We start from the raw sequence: 25,919 nt of genomic DNA on the forward strand, positions 1-25,919 counted from the left end.
AACGCCTTGGGGACCCTTGAGCTGCTAGAGCAATGTGTGGGAGGACCTCAGCCGAGGGGCATGGCTCCAACCCCACAGCTGGCTTCTAGTGGGGAGGCGTTGCCTGTTTTCTGACGGTCTCCTGGCTTCTTAGTGAAGCACCAGTAGTGCAGGTACCTACTTATTTATTTCAGTATCCTGCAAAAAGCATAGCTTATAATTCAGGGCTCCTCAAATTTAGATCCCTTCAAAAGATTCTCTCTCTCTCTCTCTCTCTCTCTCTCTCTCCCTCTCTCTCTCTCTCTTTCTCTTTCTCTCTTTCTTTCTCTCTCACTCTCATCTTTCTTTATTTGTATGTGTGCAGAGGATTGAATCCAGTGCCTCACACGTGCTATGCAAGTGCTCTACCACTGAGCTACAGCCCCAGCCCAAAGATCACTTTTAAAGATCAAGGATTTTGAGTCATTCCTCCCCCTGCATTTTCATTTAACTTAATTATATTGTGGTCTATAATGTGTGAAAGCCTAAAATCAGGTTTTAAAGCACCTACATCACTACAAGGTCAGTACGTACTTAGAAATTGTTTTACAAGCATAGTTACAAAATTCACATTGGTGGTATAAATTTAGTGTGATAGATGATGTCTTCTCCTTGAAACGCAACTGCCCCATACAACGAGAGTGTGGTGTGGACAACCCGGCCCAGCTTTTCCAGTCTGGCCTGTGTACACTTCCAAGGATCCTGCAGTGACCCCCAACCCCGCAACCAACATTCAGAGCTGGGAAAACGAGTACCATGTGCTCACTTTGGGAGGGGTCCTTAGAAGGTGCTCACCAAATGTTTATGGACTGAATAAAAGAATGAATAAAGCCACATTCTTTGTACAAGGTACATAATAGATATTTGTAGCGTGAACAAACTCAGTGATGGGTTTTGTTTTGTGGTCAAGTAAAGTGTGGCAGTAATCTGGCCATAATGAAGGTGAGAAAAAATCATCAGTATTGCTAACATTTTGAGCACCTGCCATAGCCTTGGATCTGGCCTAAATCATTTGGTCATACTGTGTAGTCTCTGCAACAATGATCTCCCTGATATTTTAAAGGTCTGTGATATTTAGCTCTTCTGCCTGTACCTTTTATTTTGGATTGCACTTATTTATTTGAATAATATTTTCTCCCTATTCAAATGATATAAAACATGATGTGAGGAAGTCTCCCTCCTACCCCTGTTCTGTGGGTACCCAGTTTTACACCTCAGGGGCAGTCAGGGTTAGTTTATAAGTTCTTAAAAAGGTAAAAGCCAAGTTTTCTTTTTTCCAAGTTTACGCTCCTGTTTCCTATCCCCAGAGACAACTACAGTACAGGGATTCATTATTTCCTTCCGGAGAGTCTCTGCCAGTGTTCTTAACCTGGGGCGATTCCCCCCGCCCCTACCCATGGGATATCTGGAAGGGTCTGCAGATTTGTTGTTGTTGTGACTGAGGAAGAGTGTGCTATGGGCATCAGAAGGTGGAGGTTAGGACAGCACTAAACACCCTACAAGGCATAGGATGCCCCCATAACAAAGAATTAGGACCATGCTGTCCATAGTACCAAGATTAAGAACCCTGTTTATGCACACATAAATGAACAAATACAAATGTGCCCACACTCTTGTTATATACAGATGGTAGATTCTCCGCCCACTGTGCTACACCTTGTTGCTGCCTTTGCATTTTAAAGCAAGATAGCAGGTGTGTCTGGTCCAGCTTTGCAAGGCAGTTTGGATACCCTGATTCCTAAAGCCGCTCCTCTGACCATTGGGCAGCAGGGTGGGGTAGCAGGACCATCTTAGCTCAGAACCTTCTGTTTTGCATCCTGGCAGGTCCAGGTTTGCCTCTGGCTCCTGTGGTTTTTCTTCCCCAGTTCCACACTATAGACGCTGCTATAGCATCCCAGCATGCTAAAAACCACCACAGGGGTTGGAGCACATTCCAGTGATGGAATCTCCACCCCTTTGCCAAGTCCTTGCTGGAACAAAACTCCTGGCCCTCACTGAAGGATTGGGATGGTGCCTTCTAGTCTTATCATAATTGAATTTGACACCAGCTTGCCCATGGATCAGAAGGAGTATACTGGTTTGGCTGCTTATTCCCACATTGCTCCACTTGAGCTGGATTTGGCTTCACCCTGCTGTGAGGGACAGTCTTGCTTTAATGCACTTTCTTCTAAGAAAGAGCAGCCAGCCAAATAGACAACAGTCTGAAGGACAGGCCAATCTCAGAAGAGTGTCACTGAAAATAAGTGTGACTTATTCTGTGAACTTATGTAGCCCCACCTGGTTGTTTCTGATCAGGTAAGAAAGGTTGTAAGACTACTCTTTAATGCATCTCCCATCTCTCCTTTTCTACCAGGTCTTCCTAATTATACATCACGCACCTCTGGTGAATTCCTTAGCTGAAGTCATTCTGAATGGCGATCTGTCTGAGATGTATGCCAAGACTGAACAGGATGTTCAAAGGAGTTCCGTAAGTTGCTAGCTTTGGGACTCTTTTGACCTTGATAAAAGCCATTACTTGTTTTATTAATCCATGTTTCTCTAAAATCAGAAATCAACATTTTGCTTATACAGCAATAATGATGCATAAGCTGATCTGGGATTCAAGAACTAATCAGTCTTGAAATGCTTACCAGGGAAATCTGGGCTCAGGTATTAATGGTGGATTGATTGGTCGTATGTTATTGAACAGGAATTATACCACTTGGCCTCAGATTGTGCATCTGTGAGGCGCTGTCATTGGGACAGGATGGGATGAGAGACTGCCCTGTCTGAGGCACAGAGATCCCCAGAAGGGGACAGTGACTGTGAATGATGCAGGCCCCATGTGAGGGCTTGGAGAGTTCTGGGCCCTGGCAAGCTGAGCGCTTTGCCTCTGTGCAGCTGCCCCTGCACCTGGCCTCAGTCATTCTACAGGAGTGTGGACATTGTGTTGCCATAGTATTGTGGACACATCTCATGTTTCCAGAGAAGCTGAAAATGTGCATTTTTATGTAAAATCTTTCCAGTTTTAAATTCTCAACAATCTATATGCTAAGCAGAGCCTGTTTGCGGTCTGCAGGAGCCTTGGAGTTGCACTTTGTATGCTGCCAGAGCCAGTGTACCTAATGGTCAGTGTTGTGACTTCTTCCACGTCTTCCCATTTGGCCCTTGTGTTTCTTTTTCTGTTATCCCTTTTACCACCCTGCTTCAATGACCGGAGCTCCAGGCTGCCTGAGTACTGGTCCAGCTGGCTCTTGTCCCACCTGCCATGTGCTTCTGCCTCCGTACCTGTGCCCTCACCATACCCACAGCCTGGAAGGCTCTTTCACCTGATTTCCTCTCATCAGAGATTTCACCCCTCTAAGCTCATGGCAGCCATTGTGTCTGTTTTCACATTGCTGCAACATGGGCCCAGCATACATGTCTAGGGTGAGCACAGATTATTTCATACAAAGTCTTTTTCCTAAGCGGTCTGTCTCTGAGCCAGGCGCTCAGGCAAGAGTCAGAGGTTAAAGGGCTGGGCCAGCCTGTGGTACCTGTGTCATAACAACTGGATGAATAGGTGGACTGTGGTCCTACACAGGAAGAACCATTGCTGCAGGGAATGCAAAGACAAGAGGCCCTCTGGTTTCTCTGCTGTGCAGTGGTCTGGCCAGGCCGTTCTACTGTTCAAGGAAGCATTAGGGCTTCTGAAACTGTTCCCAGAAACTTTCTTTCCTTGCTGGTGGTGGTAGAGGTATAGCCAAATTGGGACCTTTTTGTGGCCAGTCCCATTCTGGCTGGATTCATTCAACAAATGCTAATTAAGCCCTTTCCTTGGGCCATCATGTTATTTCTGGAGGATATACCAAAGCATAAATGATCTCTGTCACATTGGAGCTTTATAATCCAGTAGGAGAGACGGATGTGGGTCAATATGTAAATAAATGTTCTTTCTCAAGTCTTGTAAGTGCTCAAAGGGGAGGGAGAAGTATTTATAAGAGGATTGCATGACAAGTGTTGAATAGGAAAGACTCCTGTAGTGGTCCATCTCGTGACATCACATGGTCTGGAAAACTGAGTGTACAGGGAGCTAGAGGCCCTTCCTCTGCGGCTTCTTAAACTAGCTTGGCTAGATGAGTGTAAGCAACAGGATGCTGAGTCAGCAGAACCATTGGGCATCCAGTCAGAGCTACCAGCTGGGTGACTGTGGGCAGGTTGTCTCACCCCACTTAGAAAGTAGGGGGAGCCTGCCCTGCCCTGGAGCTGTTGGTGAGGATGAAGATGTGTTCCATGTTTCCATCCAGGGCCCATCAGGTTGCACCTTGGCCCTCACACATACCTGGTTTGATCTTTACAGTGTTTAAAAGAAAATTTTATGGGGCCTGGGGAGATAGCTCAGTCAGTAGAGTGCTTGCCCTGTAAGCACAAGACCCTGGGTTCGATCCCCAGCACCCCCCCCCCAAAAAAAAAAAAAAAAAAAAAAGAAAAGAAAATTTTATGAATTGCTGACATTAAAATTTATGAAGTTTCACAGAAGAGTATGAATTTCTGGAGCCTCATGAGCATTCAGAAGATCTGGTCTCCATTACGCATGTGCTTTTGCAGGAAGCTTTACGGAGCTGCCCCCATCTGATGAGACATATGTTTGCCATTAAATATGCCTTGTCTCCACCCAGCCCACTGCTAATTGACACTTCATTTACATTATAACAATTGGAGATGTATCAGGTCCCTCTGGACTTTGCTGTGGCACATGATTTCCAGGCCCTGCGTAGCTGCCGAGGCTTCCTCACAGACTGCCTTCCCACGGCAGTGCTGCTCAGGCTTGGTGTTGTAGGGATGAGTTCACAGATCTTTGGGGTCTGGGGGTCATAAGATTGTTTGAAATCATGGCAGGAACATTCAATATGAGATCTATTAACAAAATTTTAAGTGCATAATGCATTATTATCTGTAGGCCAGTGCTGTCCAGCAGGTCTCTGGAACTCACTCACCTTGTGGTGCAGAGCCACCAGTATAACTGAAACTTTACCCCACTGAATACCACCTGCCCGCTGCCCTCCCCAGGCCTCATTCATCTTTCGTTCTATTCTCTGCTTCTCTGAGTTGGACATTTCAGATGCCTCATGTAAGTGGAATTATGCAGCTTTGTTCTCCTGTGTCTGGGTTATTTCACTTAGTATAATGTCCTCAAGGTTCATCCATATTGTCGCATGTGGTAAAAATTCCTTCTTTTTTTAAGGCTAATATTGCATTATATGTGATGCCTATTTCCTTAACCCATTCATCAATTGATAGGCTGTTTTTTTCAATTGGAACTTTTTACTGAGGTAATTGTAGATTTGCATGCAGTTTAAGAAGCAGTAAACGGTCCTCAGTTTTCTCCAGTGGTAACATTTTATGGAACTCAAGCAGGATGTGACAAGCAGGCTATTGATGTTGGCATTCTGGGTTTGCAGTGGGGGCAGAGGCACATTGCAAGTTTCTGGTGACTACTCAGCTTAGGACACTTGCCTCAGGTGCACCCTCTTATCAGAGGGAGTTTAGGAGATCTGCCCTTGTCCTAAGGGCCTCTTCTTGGGGTGGAGGTCCCATCTCTGGTGCGAGAGGCACAAATCACTTCTGGGACAGAACCGCTGGTTGTGGTGGATGCCTGAACTGAAAACGAGACTTTCTGGTGTGGAAGGTATTGCCAGCCAAAGTGAAAGTGGAGGCTTTCCCCTTCCGGTTAGTGCCTTTCCCCAGGTGTGAGAATCAAAGCTGGTGTATTCTGGTGACTACAGCTGACATTCGGGAAGAGCATGCAAGTCCTCTCAACTTGCTTGACAATGGTCCTGTGCCATTTACCTCCTTCCCTCTGAGCGAGAACAGTCTCCTATTGTTTCCTGCCTGACTCGGATGTGGTTTGATCAAACTTGTTTTAAGTTTCTTGGTCTTTTTTAACCTACTTTCTCCTTCCCGTAATTTGTAGATAAGTTACTGGTATTGCTTCATTTTTACCAGCAGACCTCTCACAAAACCAAACCAAAATTGAAGAGAGTAGAGCAGGGGGAGAGCAGAGTTATTCAGAGGGACTGTAATTTAGGGTTAAATTTAAAACACATCAGCATGGTTAGATAGATGTCTGATTGAAATTCATCTGTGCATTAAAATCATATGGTTCCCACTAGGGAATCGTCTTGCAAGCGGAGTGAACATTCACTCTGAAGCTAACATCTCAGTATTGTTGGAGAATAAGTATAGATTAAAATTTGGCACATGCCTCATTACCTGTAGGTGCATTTTTAAGAAGGATTTTTTTCTATCTTGGGTTCCTATAGACCCGTTCCTTGGGTCTTGCATTCCTTCAGCATGTGCTTGCCACGTCCTTGTGCTGACAGATTAGGGATGTGGTGGGACACGGCAAAGGCATAGCCCCCACCTGCCCTGGCTTCCCACCCACTGTCTTGAGCTGCTGTTGGCCTGTGCCACCATGGGCTTGTGAGAGTGTGCAGGAGGTGCTCGAAGCAGACCTGAGTGATGGAGGCGGGGCAGTGGTGGCAGAGTCAGGGATCTCGTGACCTCTTGGTGATGACTCTCAGAGCGAAGTCACTCTGAGGCTGCCCCTGGCATGCCATCATCTCCAAGCCCAGGTCTGGGGAGGAGTGTTGGAGTGGGTACTTCTGGTGCTGTACCACATGCCACCATAAGAGGCAGCTGAGGATTCTGGAGCCCGACTGCTGGGTGTCCGAGGGCAAGTGATTGTGCCTCTGGGCCTGTTTCCTCTGCTAGCTCTACGGTGAGAACAGACGTGGCTTATGTGAGTTGAGGCTTACATGCTGTGCATGGTGCTTATTCCACATCTGGTGCACCCAAGGGTCTACACGTTAGGTGCCTCCTTATAATGGTTGTGGTGTCTGAGGCTGTGCAGTTACCCTGCCATCTCTGTACTTAGGACCTTGCCTCAGGGCTGGTGGGCTGGTCTGGTCTGATGAACGTGGATGCACACAGTGTACGCCTCGCAAGGCACCTCACGGGCAGGAGGGAGAACTATCACCAGTGCCCACGGCGACGAAGACCACTAGTGTTCAGTGCTGAGTGGCAGTGAGCCAAGCCCCTAGTGTGTGTGCTCTGCCCCCTGACTCAGCCCCAGGGTTCGCTTGTGGAAGCGGGAATGCTTCACTGCTTGTGTGTCCCATGTTGCATGGTGTGCATTCAGGATGAGGTCTGAGGGCCCTGGGTCAGAGTAGTCTTGCCTGTCCCAACAAGAGGACATCAACCGTTTCTCTCTGGGTGCCTTCTCAGTCGATTAGCAAGGTTCCCAGGTGATTTCTGGGCTCCAAGAGTGAGAGTGCTCCTCAGATGTTAGCTCCCAGTTCTCTGTATGGCACCTAGTAACAGGGCCTCTGCTCAGCAGGGTGCTTCACCAGGCATAGCATGTGGGATCAGCAGCTAAGAAAGCAGCCATCTTGCTTCTTTGGTTCAGAGCATCATTAATTGGCTAGGGTCCCCTAGTCACTGCTGCAGGGTTCTTTCCAACCTGGGTTTGTTCCAGTGGCAGATGGGTATCCAGGCACTGAGTGCATCAAGCTGCAATCCAGCTGGGATTGAAGGGCCCCTTGTCTCCTTATCTTAGTGGCCCTGACTGTACTTTTTCTTTCAGTTGTCAATGGATATTTATTTATTTATTTATTTATATGTGGTGTTGAGAATCGAACCCAGTACCTCACACCTGCAAGGCAAGTGCTATGCCGCTGAGTCACAACCCCAGCCCCTGACTGTACTCTTAACTCCCTAGATTATCAGTGCTGATCTGAGACGCACCCATTCTTCTTCTGAAAGGACTAGTAGGCTTCTGGGAGAGGGTTGTGAATGCTGAAGGGCAGAAATAGATATAAATCCAGGGCCTGATGGCCTAGTCACTGACATGCCCACGAAAGAATTGGCTCTCACGTGCATTCTCCCTTGGTGCGTGACCCTCATGGGCTAGGCTCCAATCCCACAATGGAGTCGCAACTCCAGGACACCATTGTCCCTGGTAAATACTGAGTGTAGCACCTCTAGTCCACATGTTCACAGAGGGCATCCTTGTCTGGCAGCAGTGCCTCCCTCTTCTGGAGCAGAGGGTAGGCTAGATCCTTGAAAGGCACCCCAGAGTGTGGAGGCTCTGGGAGGAAGTAGCCTTGGCCAGGGCTGCAGGTGACTTAGATTGAAGGCCAGGGGTCCCGCTCCTGATCTGCGGTCCAGAGGAGGGCCAGGGGTCTTCAGAATCTCCACATCCCTGAGGAACCAGCCGGGAAGAACAGAGTGGGCAAGGTGGGCAGGGAGAGGCTCTGGGTCCCAGACCCCAGCTGACTTTTCTGTATCTGCCCTGCACTGACGGGGACACTCAGGCTGGGAGGTGGCCTCCAGTCTGGAGATGGCTCTGAGGTGTGAAGTGGAACCACAGTGTCTGCTGAACGGGACTTGCCCAGTCTTCAGTGAGCCACTGGGGACTTCTTCCAGCTCTCAGCTCAAACCAGGAGATCGAGGGTGGGGACAGACAAATGAGGCACACACGACTTCTTCTGTTTATGTGCTGTTTACTTGCTAGTTTTTATTACCAGGTTGGCCTCTTTGGACATTTGTGATTTTAACCCATTTGAGTTAGTTGAAAGATGGGTCAGTATTTGTTCATCTCTTCAGCAAGTAATTGGGTGTCTGCCATGTGCCAGGCACCGTTCTAGCACTGGAGGTATACCGGGGAACAAAACAAGGACCGTGACCTCATGGCAGAGACAGAGGAACAGTACAACTAACAGAAAACATGATTGCAGGCTGCTGGTGAGGAACGCTGAGAGCAGTAGCCAGACAGGAAGGGACATGGGCAGTGCCAGGAGGCTTGGGTAGTGCAGTTCTTAATAGGTGACCATGGTTGACCCTTTAGAGTTGAGAAGGTGGCGTGTGAGCATAGACTTGAAGGGAGGGAGCCATGGCGGTTTCTGGAGGAAGAGTATTTTGATAAAAGGAACATCCAGTGCAAAGGCCCTGAGACAGGAGGTGCCCCATATATTGGAAGAACAGAAAGGAGCAGTGTGACAAGGGGAGTGAATTAGAGGATGAGGCCAGTGGGGGCATGTGGAGCTTTGTAGGCCTTTGGAGGATATAGGAGTTGACATGGAGGAAGTTTGGTGCTGTATCTTTGTGCCCCAATAGTTCCTGCAGTAAACATTCATTGTCTTTTTTTTTTTTTTTTTTGCGGTACTGGGGATCGAACCAAGGGCCTTGTGCATGCAAGGCAAGCACTCTACCAACTGAGCTATCTCCCCAGCCCTCATTGTCTTAAAATAATGCGTCTCAGTGAACAAGTCAAGCACATACCTGAGTGAGCTACAGAAATTCAGCCCTGAACAGTGCCAAAATCCTCCAACCACAAAACCTGGTTTTGCTCTGGGGTGCTTGATGGGAGGCCAGGTGGGCAGCCCATGGTGAGAGGGGGCAACTCTGCTCACTTCTCAGAGATACCTGACCTTTTTGGGTACTCCAGCAAATTTAGTGACAGCAGGGGGTGGTGTTGTGAGTCACTCTTTTATGTCCAGGGGTAGTGCAACTTTTATCCTGACAGGTGATCCAGGAGCAGGGTTACCCTGGAGCATTCTGAGGCCAGGTGAGTGGCAGATCCTGCTGGCCTAAGATGACTTGCTGCTGACCACTGGCTGGTAACCTAAATAAGCACAGGACTGCCTACAGCCTCATGGGCAAAGAGAAGAAAGGGAACATGAGAAGGCTTTTTCACACTAATAATACTGCTCTGGGTAACACTTTATTTATGGCTGCGTCATTTCCTGCTCACTGAGCACAGGCCAGCCAGCTCCCGGGACTCCCTGCCCTGGGTGTTCTTGGAGACCCAGGCATTGCAGGCTGGCACTGCACAGGTTCCAGGGGTTCCCGCAGGACCAAGCACACGTGGTGCTCTGGCAATCTGGAAGAGGGGGCAGACCCACGGGCACATCCACACAAGCTGACCTGGATCTGGGAGCCAGCCAGAGACGGTTTGGGAGGAGATGTGAAGGAAGTCTTCCCTAGAAGGTGGCCTGTGCTTGGGATCTGAAGGACAGTCAGCTAGCCCTGTCGAGATTTGGGTGTGGGTCAGGTGTGTGCAGGGCCAGAGAAGAGGCCACCGTGCAAGAAAGAGTCAGGGGGAGGGGGCACTGTGACTAGAGTCACCAAGATCTTAAAATTCATCATCTTTTTTAGAAAATAAAATATAGTAAAGTACTCTATTTCTTTAGAAAGAAATACCACATAAGTGCTTGGCATGTCCTTCTTTAATGAAAGAGTAAGATTTTTCTTGGTGTGATTAAAGAAGCCTATTGGGTGCTTGTGGGATCTCACAGGTAATTCATCCCACAGGCATTTACTGATTCTTGATTTTGTGCCAAAGGCAGTGCTAGGCCTCACGGGGGATGGAGAATACTAGCTGGGGTGAAGGCATGGAGGTGAGGCTGGCCCCCTGCAGACCCAGCAACAGGTCAGAGATCACTTTCCAAGAAGAAATTCACAGCACCATCTTGGTCTCAGAGTCCATGAGTTCCAAGGGTCTGTTCTGATTCCAGAGAAATGGCATTTCCTGGGTGTGTATCCCTGCAGATGCAGTCCTCTGGATTACTAGCCAGCTCATGGAGAAGAATGCCTCCTTCTTCCTGTTAGTGGACTCACTAACCCACTCGATGGGTTTTATTTCTCCATTAAATTTGGCAGCTTTATCAGCTCACCTCCCTGATGGAGCTGCAGTTGTGTGCTCTGGGTGCGTGTGTGGGTTTTGGCTCAGCAGCCCTGCGTTACTCCCACTTTGGTGTGCAACACATACCTATCACCCAGCATTTGTTCCTTCTGATATTCACTCGTTGATCCCCTCATTCGAGAATGAGAATAGGCTTCCCCTGCCACAGCTATTGGTTTGGTCTTCTTCAAAAGCCACTTGCAGAGCCCTTGCAAAGCCAAGTACTAAGTTCCATTGTTGAGAGTAGTATAAACCTGGGCCAGTGACTGGAGTAGTATAAACCAGACCCCTCTGACTTTTGGGCTCTGGGTATTTGAAATAAAAAATGTGAAATGAGGGCTGAGAGTATAGATGAGAGGCAGAGAACTTGCCTGACATACGCAAAATCTTGTTCTGCAGAGCTGCCTACTCTGGACGTGGCTCGGTCTTTATGACAGTCCTTTGGGAGGCAAGCTTGACAGTGGGTGGCACCACAGGTGCTGTGGAAGGGAGTGGAGGTTTGAGCAGCTCAGCAGGATTCCTGGGCACGTGAGCAGTGGAACCAGGTTTCCTAGAGCCTCTTCTGGCTCTGCCCGTCACCAGTGGGAGTAACGCGGGGTGAGTTCCTTGCCTTGAGTAGCTCCCTTCCTCGGGGGAATTGAGTGTGTAGAGCATAAAGTAAGACAAGGTGTGTAAAGTGCTCAGAGCCTTACCAGACACTGTCAGGTACTCACTGAACATCCAGGATGGTGGTTTTTACCTGGAAAGAGTACTGAGAGACTAGTTTCTAAGGATCATGTCTGTGAGTCAGGATTCCTGATCCAGAGACAATGGCCCCCATGGGATGGAGCCTGAAGGCGTCATCGAGAGTAACTCGAATGAGATTGTTGACAGCTTTGATGACATGAATCTCTCGGAGTCCCTCCTCCGTGGCATCTACGCCTATGGTTTTGAGAAGCCCTCTGCCATCCAGCAGCGAGCCATTCTTCCTTGTATCAAGGGTTACAATGTGATCGCTCAAGCCCAATCTGGCACTGGGAAAATAGCTACATTTGCCATATCAATTCTCCAGCAGATTGAATTAGATCTAAAGGCCACCCAAGCCTTGGTACTGGCACCCACTTGAGAACTGGCTTAGCAGATACAAAAGGAGGTCATGGCATTAGGAGATTACATGGGTGCCTTCTGTCATGCCTGTATTGGAGGCACTAATGTACCTGCCGAGGTGCAAAAGTTGCAGATAGAAGCTCCCCATATCATTGTGGGTACCTCTGGCCGCGTGTTTGATATGCTGATCTGGAGATACCTGTCTCCCAAATACATTAAGATGTTTGTACTGGATGAAGCTGATGAAATGTTAAGCCATGGATTCAAGGACCAGATCTACGACATATTCCAAAAGCTCAACAGCAATACCCAGGTGGTTTTGTAGTTGGCTACAGTGCCTTCTGATGTGCTTGAGGTGACCAAGAAGTTCATGAGGGACTCCATTTGGATTCTTGTCAAGGAGGAAGAGTTGACCTTGGAGGGTTTCCGCCAGTCCTACATCAATGTGGAACGAGAGGAATGGAAGCTGGACACACTGTGTGACTTGTACAAAACCCTGACCATTACCCAGGCAGTGATCCTCATCAACACCCGAAGGAAGGTTGATTCGCTCCTGAGAAGATGCATGCCCGAGATTTTACTGTCTCTGCCATGCATGGAGATATGGACCAAAAGGAACGAGATGTGATCAAGAGGGAGTTCCAGTCTGGATCTAGCAGAGTATTGATTACCACTGACTTACTGGCCAGAGGTATTGATGTGCAGCAGGTTTTTTTAGTCATCAATTATGACCTTCCCACCAACAGGGAAAACTACATCCACAGAATTGGCCGAGGTGGGCGTTTTGGCTGTAAGGGTGTGGCTATTAACATGTGACAGAAGAGAAGAGGACTCTTCGAGACATCGAGACCTTCTGCAGCACCTCCATTGAAGAGATGTCCCTCAGTGTTGCTGACCTCATCTGAGGGGGCTGTCCTGCCACCGAGCTCCAGCCAGGGTTCAGTCCTGGGGGCTAAGGAGCAGCTGGAAGGGGGAGGAAAGGGAGCCAAGGGGTGGACATCTAGTCATTTTTTTTCTTTTTTTCTCTTATTTTTTTCTTTGAATAAATGTCACTTTTTGAGGCAAAAGAAGGAACCATGAACATTTTAGACACCCTTTTCTTTGGGGTAACCTCTTGCCCCAGGCGCTGTCTCCTCCCAGAAAACACTAATCCATGCCCCTAACCTAGTCGCCTCCATATCCCAGAGGCTTTCCCACCCAACTTGAATCCCTGTGAAAATGATTCAAGGAATTATAACATCACCTCAACCTCATTTGCTGGACCAAATCTACAGGGAGAACCCCTGAGTGAGGTTGCCTGGGGGATTGTCCCCAGTTGGGAGGAGCAGTGGAGAGAAAATGGTAGCCATTCTTACATTGTTTTGTATAGTATTTATTGATTCAGGAAACAAACCCAAAATTCTGAATAAAATGATTTGAAAACTGCCAAAAAAAAAAAAAAAAAAGAGTACTGAGAGCATCTGTGACCTCTTGGCACCTCTTGAGGGAGGGGCTGATGTGATGTGTGGCAGTGGAGGGGCAGGTGATGAGAGGTAGCCAGGACTCAAACCTAGCACCTGGCCTGGTGCTGTTGACCCTACCAGTCCCAGCCCCTGAGGCTGGGAATTAGAAAGGTCCTCCAGGAGCCCAGGAGTACCACAGGGAGGCCAAGTCTAGTCCACCAGCAGATTAGAAGGCCAGAGAACTGGAAGTTGCTAGAAGCTGGATAGTGAAGTTTAAAACAAAGAATGTGGTTGCTTTTTTAAATGGTAACCAGTCCCCTGCCATTGTGTCCATCCTGTAATCTCTTTACCAGGGGACTGTCAATAAATATTTCTCAAGTGCCTGTTCTAGGCATTAAACCAGGCATTTAAAGAAACATTTGTGTGGTATAGTATGGTATTTGAATATATGACAAAATGCATAATAATTCAGTCAGGGTAATCAGGATGTATGTCTTTTCAAATGTGTATCCTTTCTATGTGTTGGCGTCTTTGGACCTTCTAGTATTTTGAAACGTAAATCGTTGTAGACTGTAGTTGTTGTACTGTGGTACAGAACACCAAAACTGATCCCTCCAGTCTACCTGTATGTTTGTATGAATCATCGTTCCCCCTCTCCTCTCCTTCCCAGGCTCTAATGACCACTATTCCACTCTTAGTCAATGAAATTGATTTTTTTTTTAGCATCCACAAATAAATGCGAATATACAGGATATGTCTGTCTGTGCCAAGCCAGGCATTTTTTGCAGGCAGGATCCCATTTTAGCCTGTGTTGACCTGTGATTGAGCCACTATAGTCTCTATTTTACAGATGAGGAAGCCAAGGTTTATAGGTCAAGGTCACTTGGCTAGAAAGTGGGTCTGAGATTTAGACCTAGGTCTGCCCTGATGTCAGCATGTTTTTGTTTGTCAGCATGGCCTACCTCCTTTCTTAGGGGACAGTCTTTCTCTTGCTTCTTCAGTCCCTTAGCAGAGCCTTTTGAACAAAAGGATTCAAGTTGCTCTCTCAGGATGCTGGTGGACCAGTCTTTGGACAGCCTGATTGTCATAACACTCCAATACATCCAGACAGGATCCCAGGACCATGCTGCCTTCCATTCCCTGCCCATTGGGCCCATTGTTTCCAGCCAAACTTCTTTCCAGGGCAGCTTGCCTGGTGCCTCATGTCCCCGTTCCTGGTCATTGCCAGCCACTGCTTTCTCCTTCCCCACCATGGCCCTGAGTAGGTGCTCGGCAACCTACTAAAAGGGTTGCACCTATGGGATGTGGAGGCTGGGTCACCTTGACTCTCCTGAGCATGCGTGTCTTGAGCTCCTTTGCAAACAGTACATTTCAGCAGCTGCTGGTGATGCCTCCTCGCTGGCCCTGCACCACCAGACTCCCAGGATGTCCACAGAGCGGTGCCTCTGCTGCTCCTGGGGGAGCTGGCCCACCATGCTGTATCCAAGGGCACTATCACTGTCGCCAAGAGCATCAGTTCCAGGTGACCCAGGCTGTAGTAGATACAAAGGGGGAATGGCCTCTTCCGGCACACCTAACAGACAGGCTCCCAGGCTCTGAGCCGGCCCCTCCTCTTCTCTCCCTCGTGAGGTGCTGGTGAACTCCTGTTGGCATTCAAGACTCAGACAAGTTGCCGTCTCCTCCAAGTGCTTGTCAGCACACGCCCACTCCTTGCAGAGCCCTGTGGGAGACTCCCTCCCTGCACCTGTGTGGCTGTGCTGCAGTATGGGGCAGTGCTTACCCACCCTGCAGCTGCACTGAGTCCCCCACGGGGTGGTGTGGCTTCCTGCACTTTCTCCAGTCCCTGGTGCTTAGCTGGTGGTGCTCAGGGACAGATGGTAAGCCCTCTGGTGCTGCAGTGGGCCAGCTTCTTCCTGGATTCAGCTTTCTCCTATCTTGTGTTATGATGTTACGATCTATTCAAAGTCCCCTAGCCGAGCTTGCTTTTTTTTTTAAATTGAGGGCTAACATACATAAGAGTCTGGTAAGCTTAGGTGCACTGCTTGATGTTTTGATTATTGATATGATTATACCTGTGTGCAAAGCGTAGGTGCACAGCTTGCCAGTCATGGACACATGATCATACTGGTGTGTAATTTGGTCAGAGTGGCCTTTTCCAGAACCCCATACAGTTCCTCCTTGCTCTCTAGCACTCCCCCCCCACCCCCAGAGTAATACTATTCTGACTTCTAAAGGTGCTTTTTTAAAGTTTTGGGTTTTTAATAAAAATTGTGTTGAAATAAATATGACATCAAATTTGCCATTCTAACCATTTTTGAATGCACAGTTCATTGGCATTGGACATTGTCTTTAGAGATATGTTTACTTTTAAATGGTGCTGGTAGTACTTTCTTGGGGCAAAACAACTGTATGACATCGAAGCAGATAAGAGTGGAAAGTGAAAGTTCCCCAACCTCAGTGTCTTCCTCGGAGAACCACTGTTTTCAGTTTGTGTGTCCTTCCAGACCTTTTTCTGCGCATTTTCATGCAAATATCAACCATGGAACACGTGACGTACATACTGGTCTGCGTTTCAGCTCTGTAGTTTCTCTCTTTAGGCAGCGCTGGGGATGGGACCAGGGCCTCCAGGGCGGGGCAGCACTCTACCACTGGCCACATCCCTCACCCTGTGTTCTTTTGTTTTTGTTTTCCATAAACGGACTGACTGACTTCTTGATTGATTGCAACTTGCTTTTTCATGTGCAGCCTGAATCTGGGTCTTTCTAAGCTGGTGCACACAGGCCTAGTGGGGACATTCATGGGATGTCTGTCTCACCAGTGGTGTTGCTGTCCCCTCTTCCACCCTAGTACCCAGGCCTTGCTTGTTCCTCCCTCCTGACCCCTCTCACAGCCTGCTCTCAGATCCCATCCATCCCACATTCCTTGAGAGGCCTTGGCATTGCCTAAGGAGTCTCCTTTCCCAGAGTACTTGTCTTTTTAAAAAGCCAGGACCAAAGCCTCAGACTGGTGGGTGTCAGGCCGGGGAGCTTTAACCAGCCGGCAGGTGTGCAAGGCAGGGAGCAATTAGGCTCTTGGGCCACCCTCGAAATTCCATTCCCAACTTTTAGCTGGCCCCAACCCCAGAAGCTGGCCACAGTGCTCAAGGCCCGTGTGTTTCCTGGTCAGGTGCCTGGAAGAACCACTGCAGTCAGAAGGTCCCTCACCCCCATGTTTCTCTGAAGCCCTGCTCAGGCCCTGGGGGTTAAGCCCTTGGCAAAACCCGACCCTGTGGTGCCAAGGACATAGACCAGGTTTTCACAGCACTCATCTCAGGGACATGTGTTTTCATATTCTCTTTGTGGAAAATAAACCCAAAGGCCTTCTGGGTGTTGACTCCAGATGGGCCGTTCGCCCCGTCTCACTTGGTTTCTTTGGACTTGGTCTTTACTTGTGCTTGGTGCAGCTCTTGAGGGTGTTCCGCTCTTCTGTCTTCTCCCCTTCCTCCCTCCCTCTTTTCTCCCCTCTTTCTTCACACTTTCCCTTTGGTGTAGGTGCCCACCCTGTAGCCAGGACCTCACCCAGCAGCAGCCCCGGGAGCCCCTGCTCTGGGCACTGTGATTTCGCACGGGGAGCCCAGTGAGAAGGAGGTGGACAGGGACCCTCCTCGAGGCCTTCCTTCTGGAACAGCCTGCATTGTCCAGTATAACGAGATTCCTGGGAGGATGGCAGCCAGAGGGATTTCCACAGGAGCAGCAGGAATGCTCTCAAATCTCTGCCTGCATTCCCAGCTAGGTTCTACCAGCTGGGATTGTGTGTTGTGATGTTGTTGATATCAAGGGGGGAAATACCAGCTTTTTAAGTATAGAAGACTGTAAAGGAAACAAAAATAGCCCATAACACCAATGTCCAATTGCCCATTGTTGAATTAAAAAAGAAGTTAGTATGTATACATGTTCAGAAATTTCAAACCAGGTGAAAAGAATATACAGTGTGCTTGTATGGCGAGTACCTACAGTGCCTGTCTTCTTTCTCCCCGAAGATGAAATGTTACCTTCTTACGCCTCTTTCCAGGAAGAGCTGTGCTTAACATTGTGTGTAGTCTTTGAAAAGCTCTCCCGAAAGGAACCCTGCGCGTGCTCTGTTCTTGCCTTTTCACCCTGGCTCTGTTTCTGCCTCAGTCCACCTAGGAACAAACCCCTCAGTCTTTTTAACATATACATGTTCACATCTACGTGTTAAATGGGGGACCATAATTTCCTTACCACTCCCCAGTCGATGGTCCTTTAGATTATTTCCAGCTGTTTACTGGGTGGTTGCATTTTTTAAGATTTGAAATTTCCCCCCTTCCCAAACACCTGATCATCAAGAAAAACACATCCTTTCGAAAAGTTCTTAAACTCCTTCTTACAGTTGATTTTTTTTTTTTTTTCTTTTTGATAAAGGCAGGGAAAGGTAAATGTCATGTGGGATGCTTACTCTTTCACCACTTTCTGAAGGATTTTTAGTATTTTTTCAGTGCTGGGGATTGAGCCCAGGGCCTCATACATGCAAGGCAGGTGCTGTACCACTGAGCCACATTCCCAGCCCTGAGGGACCGTATGTCCATGTTTCATTTAGTTCTAGAAGGTTAGAGTAACTTGCTACACGTGTCAGACAAAGATCCCATTTGGGCAGCTGGTGTGGAATTCAGACCACTCTGACGGCCCCAAGCCCTGCTTCACCTCTCCGTTCCTCCAATTGTTCTGTACAGTCGGAATCCGTGCTGAGCCTCGGGAAGGGCTTCTACGTCCATCCATGTGAATTTCTGCTCCTCTTAATTGGGGGTGGGGGTGGGGTTACTCTGCATTTGGCCTTGGTTTTCTGTGTCTGAAAGCTTTGATCATTGTGTGGCATGCTCTAAAATTCTCTGGGAGTAGGTGGTGATGGGAGGAATCTAGTCTTCATCCTGGGGCCTCACCGGTGAGTTCAGGAGAGGATGAGGGGCACCCAGGACTGCATTCGATCCCACAGCATCCTCGGAGGGCTCTGATGGATGCTGTCTGTCAAGCAGTGCACGCTCTGAACACTTCCATCTCTGGGCTTTTGGTTGTTGGCATCTGTAATATGCTATCTGGGTTTCCTGGACAGAAGAACCATGTCTCAATTTATCTGTCATTTTTGTGGTTGAATAATCCAAAGTGGGTAAATAAAAATGAATGTTTGGATTTGGATGCTAATTTAGCTCTCAATTGGGTTTTGTTTTGAGCGTTATTGAAATTAATCTATGTGTCTTGAGCACATACCACTTATTGGCAAGGTACAGTGGCCCCTGGAATACAAATGTGGCTCTTAGGAGTATGTTCATAAGATGGATGATCCACATCAAGATAATGGAAAAGTGTATTCTAAATCTTTTTTTTTAATGACAAAATGATGTCTGAACATTATCCAGAGTCTGGAAAGGAAAAAACATTTCAATCAAAATCCTGCACTGAAAAAATCAATTTCCTTTCGTCTTAGCTCCTTTCTAGACATGGTTTATTTGCATGCATATATTTTCCTTTTTTCTTTCTTCTTCTTGAGACAAGGTAGTGCTATGTTGCCCATGACTGACCTTAAACTGTTAATCTCCTGGACCCTCACTGCCTTCCTGCCTCAGCCTCTGAGCCTGAGCCTGGGATGATAGGTGCCTCTGAAAGAACTCAGTTGAGAACTGGTTTGAGTTCCTGGTGAAACACTGCCATTTTAGGGCGGACTTGGGCTTTGGAGTTGAGCAAGCCTGGGCTCAGATTTGGGCTTTGCAGCTCGGTGGTGGCCGACACTGGGCAAGTTCCTGAACCCTTTTCGGCCTCTCTCTTCTTAACTCTGAAGTGGACTCTGTATCATGGTTGTCAAGAAGACTGATTTACAAGAGAATGAGGGGTGAACCATAGGGGATGGACCTTTCGCTCTGTGAGGCCCCTGTGTCCTCCGGGAGGCAGTGTCTTGCTGTGGAGAGAGCTCATCTTTGACTGTCACCGATGCTAGCCAAGCATGCTAGGAGAGCCAGCGTGTGGCTGCATCCAGGGAGCCTCACCTTCTCTTTTTTGTTACTTATTTTCACAATAGTAAGGCAGGTTGATGTTCCACTTCCTGTAGTGAGGTACAGTTTCTTTTAAAACAAACTTAACTTAAACATTAATGGTGATATCAATGAGCTGTAGCAAATACGCAGGTTGTGTGGATGGTATGTGGGATCAAATCCCAGCTCTGCTGCCTCCTGGCTGTGTGACCCTGGGCAGATCATTTATTTGATTTTTTGAGATGGTGATGATGTTAGTCCTCATACTAGAGCAGGAAGTAGTACTTGTTGTTTGGGGATGAACTTCTAGGCAGAGACACTGGAGCAGCTTGCTAGCATCCAGTAAGCTCCCAGCGTTCCGATTAATGGGTTCCTTTCTTGAACTCCCCAGGCCAAGCCCAGCATCCGGTGCTTCATCAAGCCCACCGAGACGCTGGAGCGCTCCCTTGAGCTGAACAAGCACAAGGGCAAGAGGCGGCTGCCCAAGAGACCCAACTACAAGAACGTTGGGGAGGAGGAAGAGGAGGAGAAGGGGGCTGCCGAGGGCGCCCAGGACGACGCCGAGAGGGCTCCAGGTACAGAGGGTGGTTCAAAAGGCGTGAAGACGAGTGGGGACAGTGAAGGTGAGTGCCCGGCACCACGCCCGCCAGGCTGCTGTCCGTGTCCTCTCTGTACTACTCTGCTCCCCACACGTGTCTGTGGGCACCTCTGTTCCCTGATGCCCACCAGTGTCCCTCGTTCTGGACAGTCCAGCCATTTGGAGCCAGCTGTAGGCTGTGTCACAGCAGATCCAGCCCAAGTCCCACCTCATCGAATGGGAGACCTGGAGCAAGTTTCCCCATCTGTTAAAGAGGGTCACAAGTAGCACCTGCTTTGTAGTGTTACTCTGAGAATTAAAAGAAATAATGTGGTGATACAGGCCTGTGTCCCAGCAGTTCAGGAGATTGAGGCAAGAGGATCTCAAGTTCCATACTAGCCCGGGCCTGAGTAACTTGGTGAGACCCTGTGTCAAAATAAAAATGAAAAAAGACTGGGATGTAGCTTGGTGGTAGAGTGTTTACCTAGCACAGACAAGACTCTGGGTTCATCCCCTAGTACCACACACACACACACACGCACACACACACACACACACGCAAAGTACTATATTTGATCTCTTCAGAACAGTGTCTGGTCCATATTTAATGCTGTAACAGTGTAATAGGATTCACTGCTGCTACTGTTATCACCATTATTATTATTATTGTCTTCATCATTATTGCTACTGTTCTTATTCCCAATAATTTGAAATTATGATTTGTGCCTAGTGCAATTTGGAAGAAAGAGAGGGATCCATGTTTAATAAACTATATACTTTTAATAGATTATGATTTTTTGGAGTCATATATATCATACACAATCCACAAAAATATCCCACTGAGAGTGTTTAGAAGCCCAGACTGTCTGGAGCGAGGTGTGCTGTGTGGTTGGTAAGCACTTGGTGAGCAGAACGCTTCCCTTCTCTTTGCCTGGGCCAGGAATGATTTGTATTGCTTTCTTCATTCACTCTTGTTTAAATGCTGAAACCTTTTGAACTGGAGAGCATTTGCATATATTGGAATGGGCCAGTTACTTGTGTCATGGACCAGACTCACAGCCATACAGATGGGGCCTGTGACTGTAGCTCCAGGCACTGGGGATATGGGTGATGGGACTTTGTGCTTGGTGACAGTGGGGTAGGAGCTCTGCTTGCCAGTGGGAAGGAATGCAACCTCCCAGGAGAAAGACAACCCCTTCTCAGCAGCCCGGCAGTGGTCTGCTGGGGTGCGGGGCACGTTTGTGCCAGCCGGCCTCCTGGGCCCTGGGCCGGCACTGCTGCACTGAAGCCAGCTCTCCCCAGCCTCACGAGTGACTGTGTGAGCTCCCTGTCCAGGGCAGCTGAAGCTGTGCTGCAGCCCCTTGCTGAAGCAGTGGCTGGAAGCTCGTGGGTCTTTGGCAGTTGTACACAATCCTGTAGCAGAACACACCCTGCTGGCCCCACCTTGCTGGCCCTGCTGTGATTTTCTTAGCAGTTGTCAGTGAATGACATGATTGCATGTCAATAAATATGACCAAAACGTCACCCTCATGTCACCCAGATTTCTTTCTGAGACTGAGACCTCTGACCTGCTTCGATTTCTGTTCAAAGTGTGTAGTATGGGCAACCTTTGCCAACAAATGTCACTTTGGTGGGGAGGTTGAGGAGCAGACACAAAGACACAAGGTAAGTCGTCTGTACTTGCTTATTTGGGTCATCTTAGAATTTTTTTTTTGAAAGAAAGTTGTCTATTTGAACTCAGTTTAGCCATCACTGGATAGCCATACTGGGGTGAAATGGACATCTTCACCTCATTTTGTACACTGTGTTCTCTTCAATTTTGCCTTGGAAAGATGCTCCTGCCTTTGTTCCAGTCCTTTTAAGGGATGCTCTCTAGCCAGCCCTCAACTGTGACTAACAGTGGTATGGACAGGGCAGGCTTGGCCCCAAAAGCATAATCAGTTAGTCACTGGGTGGCCCAGTCCTTGTGAACGGGGATGGCAAGCTAGCGCAGCAAGCTTGAACAGCTGGGATTGGAGGGAAAGCTCCTGCCACTGAGCGCAGCTGCCCTGTGGAGGGCCCAGGGGAGGAGTTTCACGAGCCCCCACAGCAGGCTTTCCAGGCAGTTGCTTGGCCAGATTGTGTCCTACAAGCCAGAAATTTCCCCATAGACTCTGACTGGGCAGTCGGTGCTGACTTCAGAGCTCAGTTAAGTATGGCTCTTTGTGACCCCCTCAGCAATTTTGGTGCCCTCCTAATTTCTTGAACACATTAATCATTCCAGAATATGATGGTCCTGTCATCTTCCCACTCAGCTCACATAAATAAATACAGTGTTCACAGACTCGTCCTTCTGGGCGGCAACACTTCCATTCTGGAGCTTTCTGAATCATATTCGATCTCTTAGTTAGGCTTACATTTGATGGTGCAGTTGTCATTGTTCTTTCTCCAGACTGAACTTGAGTTTGGACAAAACCCACAGCTGTTGACTCCTGTGACTTGGAAGCTGTCTCTCATTCATGGTGCAAACCAGTGGACAGGGCAGAGGGATGCTTTGGCTTGATGTGTCAGGCTTATGTCACGTGTCTGCCCTACTGTGGCTCTGATAAAATCGGAGACGCAGGGGCATGGGTGCAGGGCCAACAGAGATGGCAGACTCTTCCCAGAAGGCCCACTGTGTTCTGGGCACCCCTGCCCCTCACAGCTATCTACTTTCTCCCTTCCTGTGTTGAGGTGGGTATGTGGCTTATTTTCTCCTCCACATTATTTCTTCTCTAACAAGCTTCTTTCATTTTGTCCCTGCATCTCTAGGAGATAATTGACAGCCTGGTTGTAACAGACAGACTCAGGAGACTCTTAGAGAGATACAGGCACTAACCCCCCGTCTCTGTCACCCCTAGTCTATTAATGAAATCTTTACTTAAAAACAGGCGTGTGTCACAAGGTACCCTTTTGCCATGACCTGATTTGAATGTGGCATTAATGTTTTTTTTTTTTTTTTTTTACAAATGTAGCACCCAGAAGTCACACCTCCTCCACATTTGAACCCAGATGCAGAAACTGTGTGAAGTGAGTGTGCACGCCTGGTCTGTCCACTCCCATCCCTAGTTTGCAAAGAAGTGTGCTCTGCCTCAGGTCCCAAGTAATGAATGACTCATCATGAAACCAAGAAATCACAGGACACCCTAAATTTGCAGAAATTGAGTATTAAAAGGAAGAAGAGGGATATCATAGTCTCTGAAGCCAAGGAAGTGTTCACACTGCACAGGAAGCCAAACATCCCAGGGTGCTGGCTCATTTCTTAGCTTCAATCTGGAAGGACAGTTCTCTCTTTTGGGATTTACTTAGAGTAGTAACTTAATAAGCAGACCTGAGACAAGAGATTGAATCATTTGAACTTCTCATTTGAACAGTGGGAGTTGGTTTTGGTTTTTTGCCTATGGAATAAGTGAATGTTCATTGCATAGGCTTCTCTTTTCTTGGAACTCAGCAAGGGCATGAAGAGAAAGCAACAGGATTGATTTGAACCTGCTAGGTCAGCTGGAACTGAAGAATCCCTGCAAATTGGGACCCCAGCTTTGCCTCCTTCTTCTTTAAATCTCCACTAGAATGAAATGAAACCTGACCTCATTTCTGGCTTGTCTTGTAAAGCCTGGTGGTATTCTGATTGAGTCAGCCAGGGACTATTGGAAAGCTGGTGTCTGAATCTTAGCCCCACCCCTGAGCAGCCGTGTGACTCTGGGCAAGGCGTTGCCTTCTCTGCATTTCTCCACCTGTAGAGGGGGATATCTCATGTCCAGGCTTCAGGTTATCATAGAACATTCACCCTGCAGCTTTTGGCTTATGGCACAAGTGCACTGAATTAGAACCCTGGTCAAGATGAAGGACAGGGTGGAGAACTGAAGGGGCATTTGAAATTGGTTGTGTGGGCTCTGTGCCTGGATCCCCAGGCAATTGCTGCAGGATCTGTTTCTCTATTGACTTGTATCACTAATAAGTGAGGCATGTGGGTGTGAGTGTGAGCGTGTGACATCACAGTGGAAGAGAGGGAGGAAAAGGGTCAGTGGGCCAGGCACTGATGTGGCGATGTGGGATGTCAGCTCTTGAAATGGATTTAGCTAGTGTAAGGGAGAAGATGGAAGGTGAACTAGGATAGCTTCTCTGAAGAACTTCCCAGAGAACAGTTCTCAGCCTGATCCCTTATTCAGTAGAAGATACTAAAGAGCAAAGGGAGGGACCCCTATATTCTCAGCACACACACTCATCGCCAGGGACTACTTGCGTCCTGAGACTGCTCCAAGTCAGGCAGTAGCATGCAATCCTCTTCTTACTGCCTGGGTAACCAGCAGTGTCGTCCCTTCCCCTGGCCTGCCTTTGAAGGCCTCCTTTCCTTCTTTCCCTCTTTTCACTGTCGATTTTGCTGTGATTCCTGGCATATAGTACACAGAGGACAATTGAGAAAATCCTTGAATTTGTAAAGTCAAGAGGCCTTTGGGAAGTCATGCCTGCCAGTTCCCTGAAAAACACTTCATCTACCAGATGCTAATTGGATTAGAATAGTCATCTTGGGAGAGTGGATGAATTGTTGCTGTGCTCTGAACAGCAGTGTGTCAGGGCAGTGGGGAACCTCAAGGAAGTGACCAGAGCTGTCATATCACAAGGCAAAAGTTGTTGTCTGTGGGTGCTGGGGTCCTCAGGCCTTTCCTGGCCGGTAGTGGGTCCTCAGCATCGCCATTGCCTGGATGACCAGCTGAAAGACGTGGCCTTTCTGCCTTTTAATACACATACACGACATCAAGTTGGCCGTCTTGACCATTTTAAGTGTGCACTTCGGTAGTGCCTGAGTGGTGGTGTGCATCCATCACCACCATCCCTCTCCAGAACGCTTTTCTGTTTGCACACTGCACTTCTGTACCCTCTAAACACTGATGCCCTGTCCAGCCGCCTGGGCCGTGGCAGCCACCGTTCTCCTTTCCATCTCAAACATCCATGGACTCATACAGTGCTGGTCTTCTTGTTGTTGCTGTTCTGTTTTTTTGTTTTGTTTTTGAAATGGAAATATTTTGTCAGTTTTAGTAATTAAAAAAGCAATACATGGGCAGAAAAATGAGAAATTATACTCCATTATATATGATGTATCAAAGTGCATTCTTCTGTCATGTATAACTAATTAAAACAAATTTTAAAAATAAGTAACACATGCGCTGGGCTCAGTTTCCCACACCTGTGGGAAATCCCAGTGACTAGGGAGGCTGAGGATCACAAGTTCAAAGCCAGCCCCTGCAACAGCGAGGCACTAAGCAACTCAGTGAGACCCTGTCTCTAAATAAATTATGAAATAGGGCTGGGGATGTGGCTCAGTGGTCGAGTGCCCCTGAGTTCAATCTCCGGTAACCAACCCCTAGAAAAGTAATACAGGGGTGTTGTTCTTATAAACCATTCAGACAGGATAGAACTATGCAAAACAGAAGGCAACAGCTCTGCGCTCCCATCTCTCAGCACACCCGCACATCACGCACTTGTTGGAGGAACGAGTCACTTCCGTCCTGTCCCTCTCCTCCTGAAGCATCGGCGTGCGTTGCCTTGGTGCAGGCATTGCCTTTCTCCACCATGCCCGTGAGCTCAGCGTACTTCCTACCCTATGTTCCAGTGATGTCTGTTGGCCCAGTGCAAGTTGGAATCCAGAGTCGGGTGGTGCCTTCCCTTGTCACGTCTCCAGCCTCTCATCCTCTGGAGCACTTCCACAGCCTTTCCCTCTCTTCCGTGTTCATTTTTCTTCCCTTTGTGCTGGGGTTAGAACTCAGGTCGCATGCTAAGGTGACCTGTGTCCGCAGCCCCAATGCCGACTTTTTTGAAGACTACAGACCCCCTGCTCCTTTGCGCTGTGGGGTGCTGCTCAGGTCATCTGTCTGATATGTTCTGTGATTAGACTGGTTCCGCATGCTTGACTGGAACGTGGTGTAGGCAAGCTGTGTCACATCAGGAGACATGTGATTTACTTCTGTCCTTTCTGGTGATGTTCACTTCAGTCACCTGGTCAATGTGTTGCTGAGCTTCCCTACTATGTAATTACTTTTTGTTTTCTTTACAATTAGT

At 48.1% G+C, this 25,919-nt stretch overlaps 1 protein-coding gene and 1 pseudogene across 6 annotated transcripts in view; both read left to right on the top strand.

The window, feature by feature from the left end:
- The window catches only part of CLEC16A (C-type lectin domain containing 16A), a 188,155-nt gene that overhangs the window by 31,412 nt on the left and 130,824 nt on the right, over window positions 1-25,919 (top strand). For 4 of the 5 annotated variants that reach the window (XM_079121394.1, XM_079121398.1, XM_079121397.1 and 1 more), the window contains exons 9-10: window positions 2,372-2,485; window positions 19,659-19,890. In XM_079121394.1, coding sequence (XP_078977520.1) covers window positions 2,372-2,485; window positions 19,659-19,890 — 346 coding nt within the window. The remainder of the gene's footprint in view (window positions 1-2,371; window positions 2,486-19,658; window positions 19,891-25,919) is intronic. The other variant, XM_079121395.1, reaches the window with a different exon arrangement.
- Window positions 11,496-13,926, top strand: LOC306649924 (eukaryotic initiation factor 4A-I-like; annotated as a pseudogene). Its single transcript has one exon. The product of its transcript is annotated as a eukaryotic initiation factor 4A-I-like (transcript).

This window comes from Sciurus vulgaris (genome assembly GCF_902686455.1).
Source record: "Sciurus vulgaris genome assembly, chromosome: 18".
NCBI lineage: Eukaryota > Metazoa > Chordata > Mammalia > Rodentia > Sciuridae > Sciurus > Sciurus vulgaris.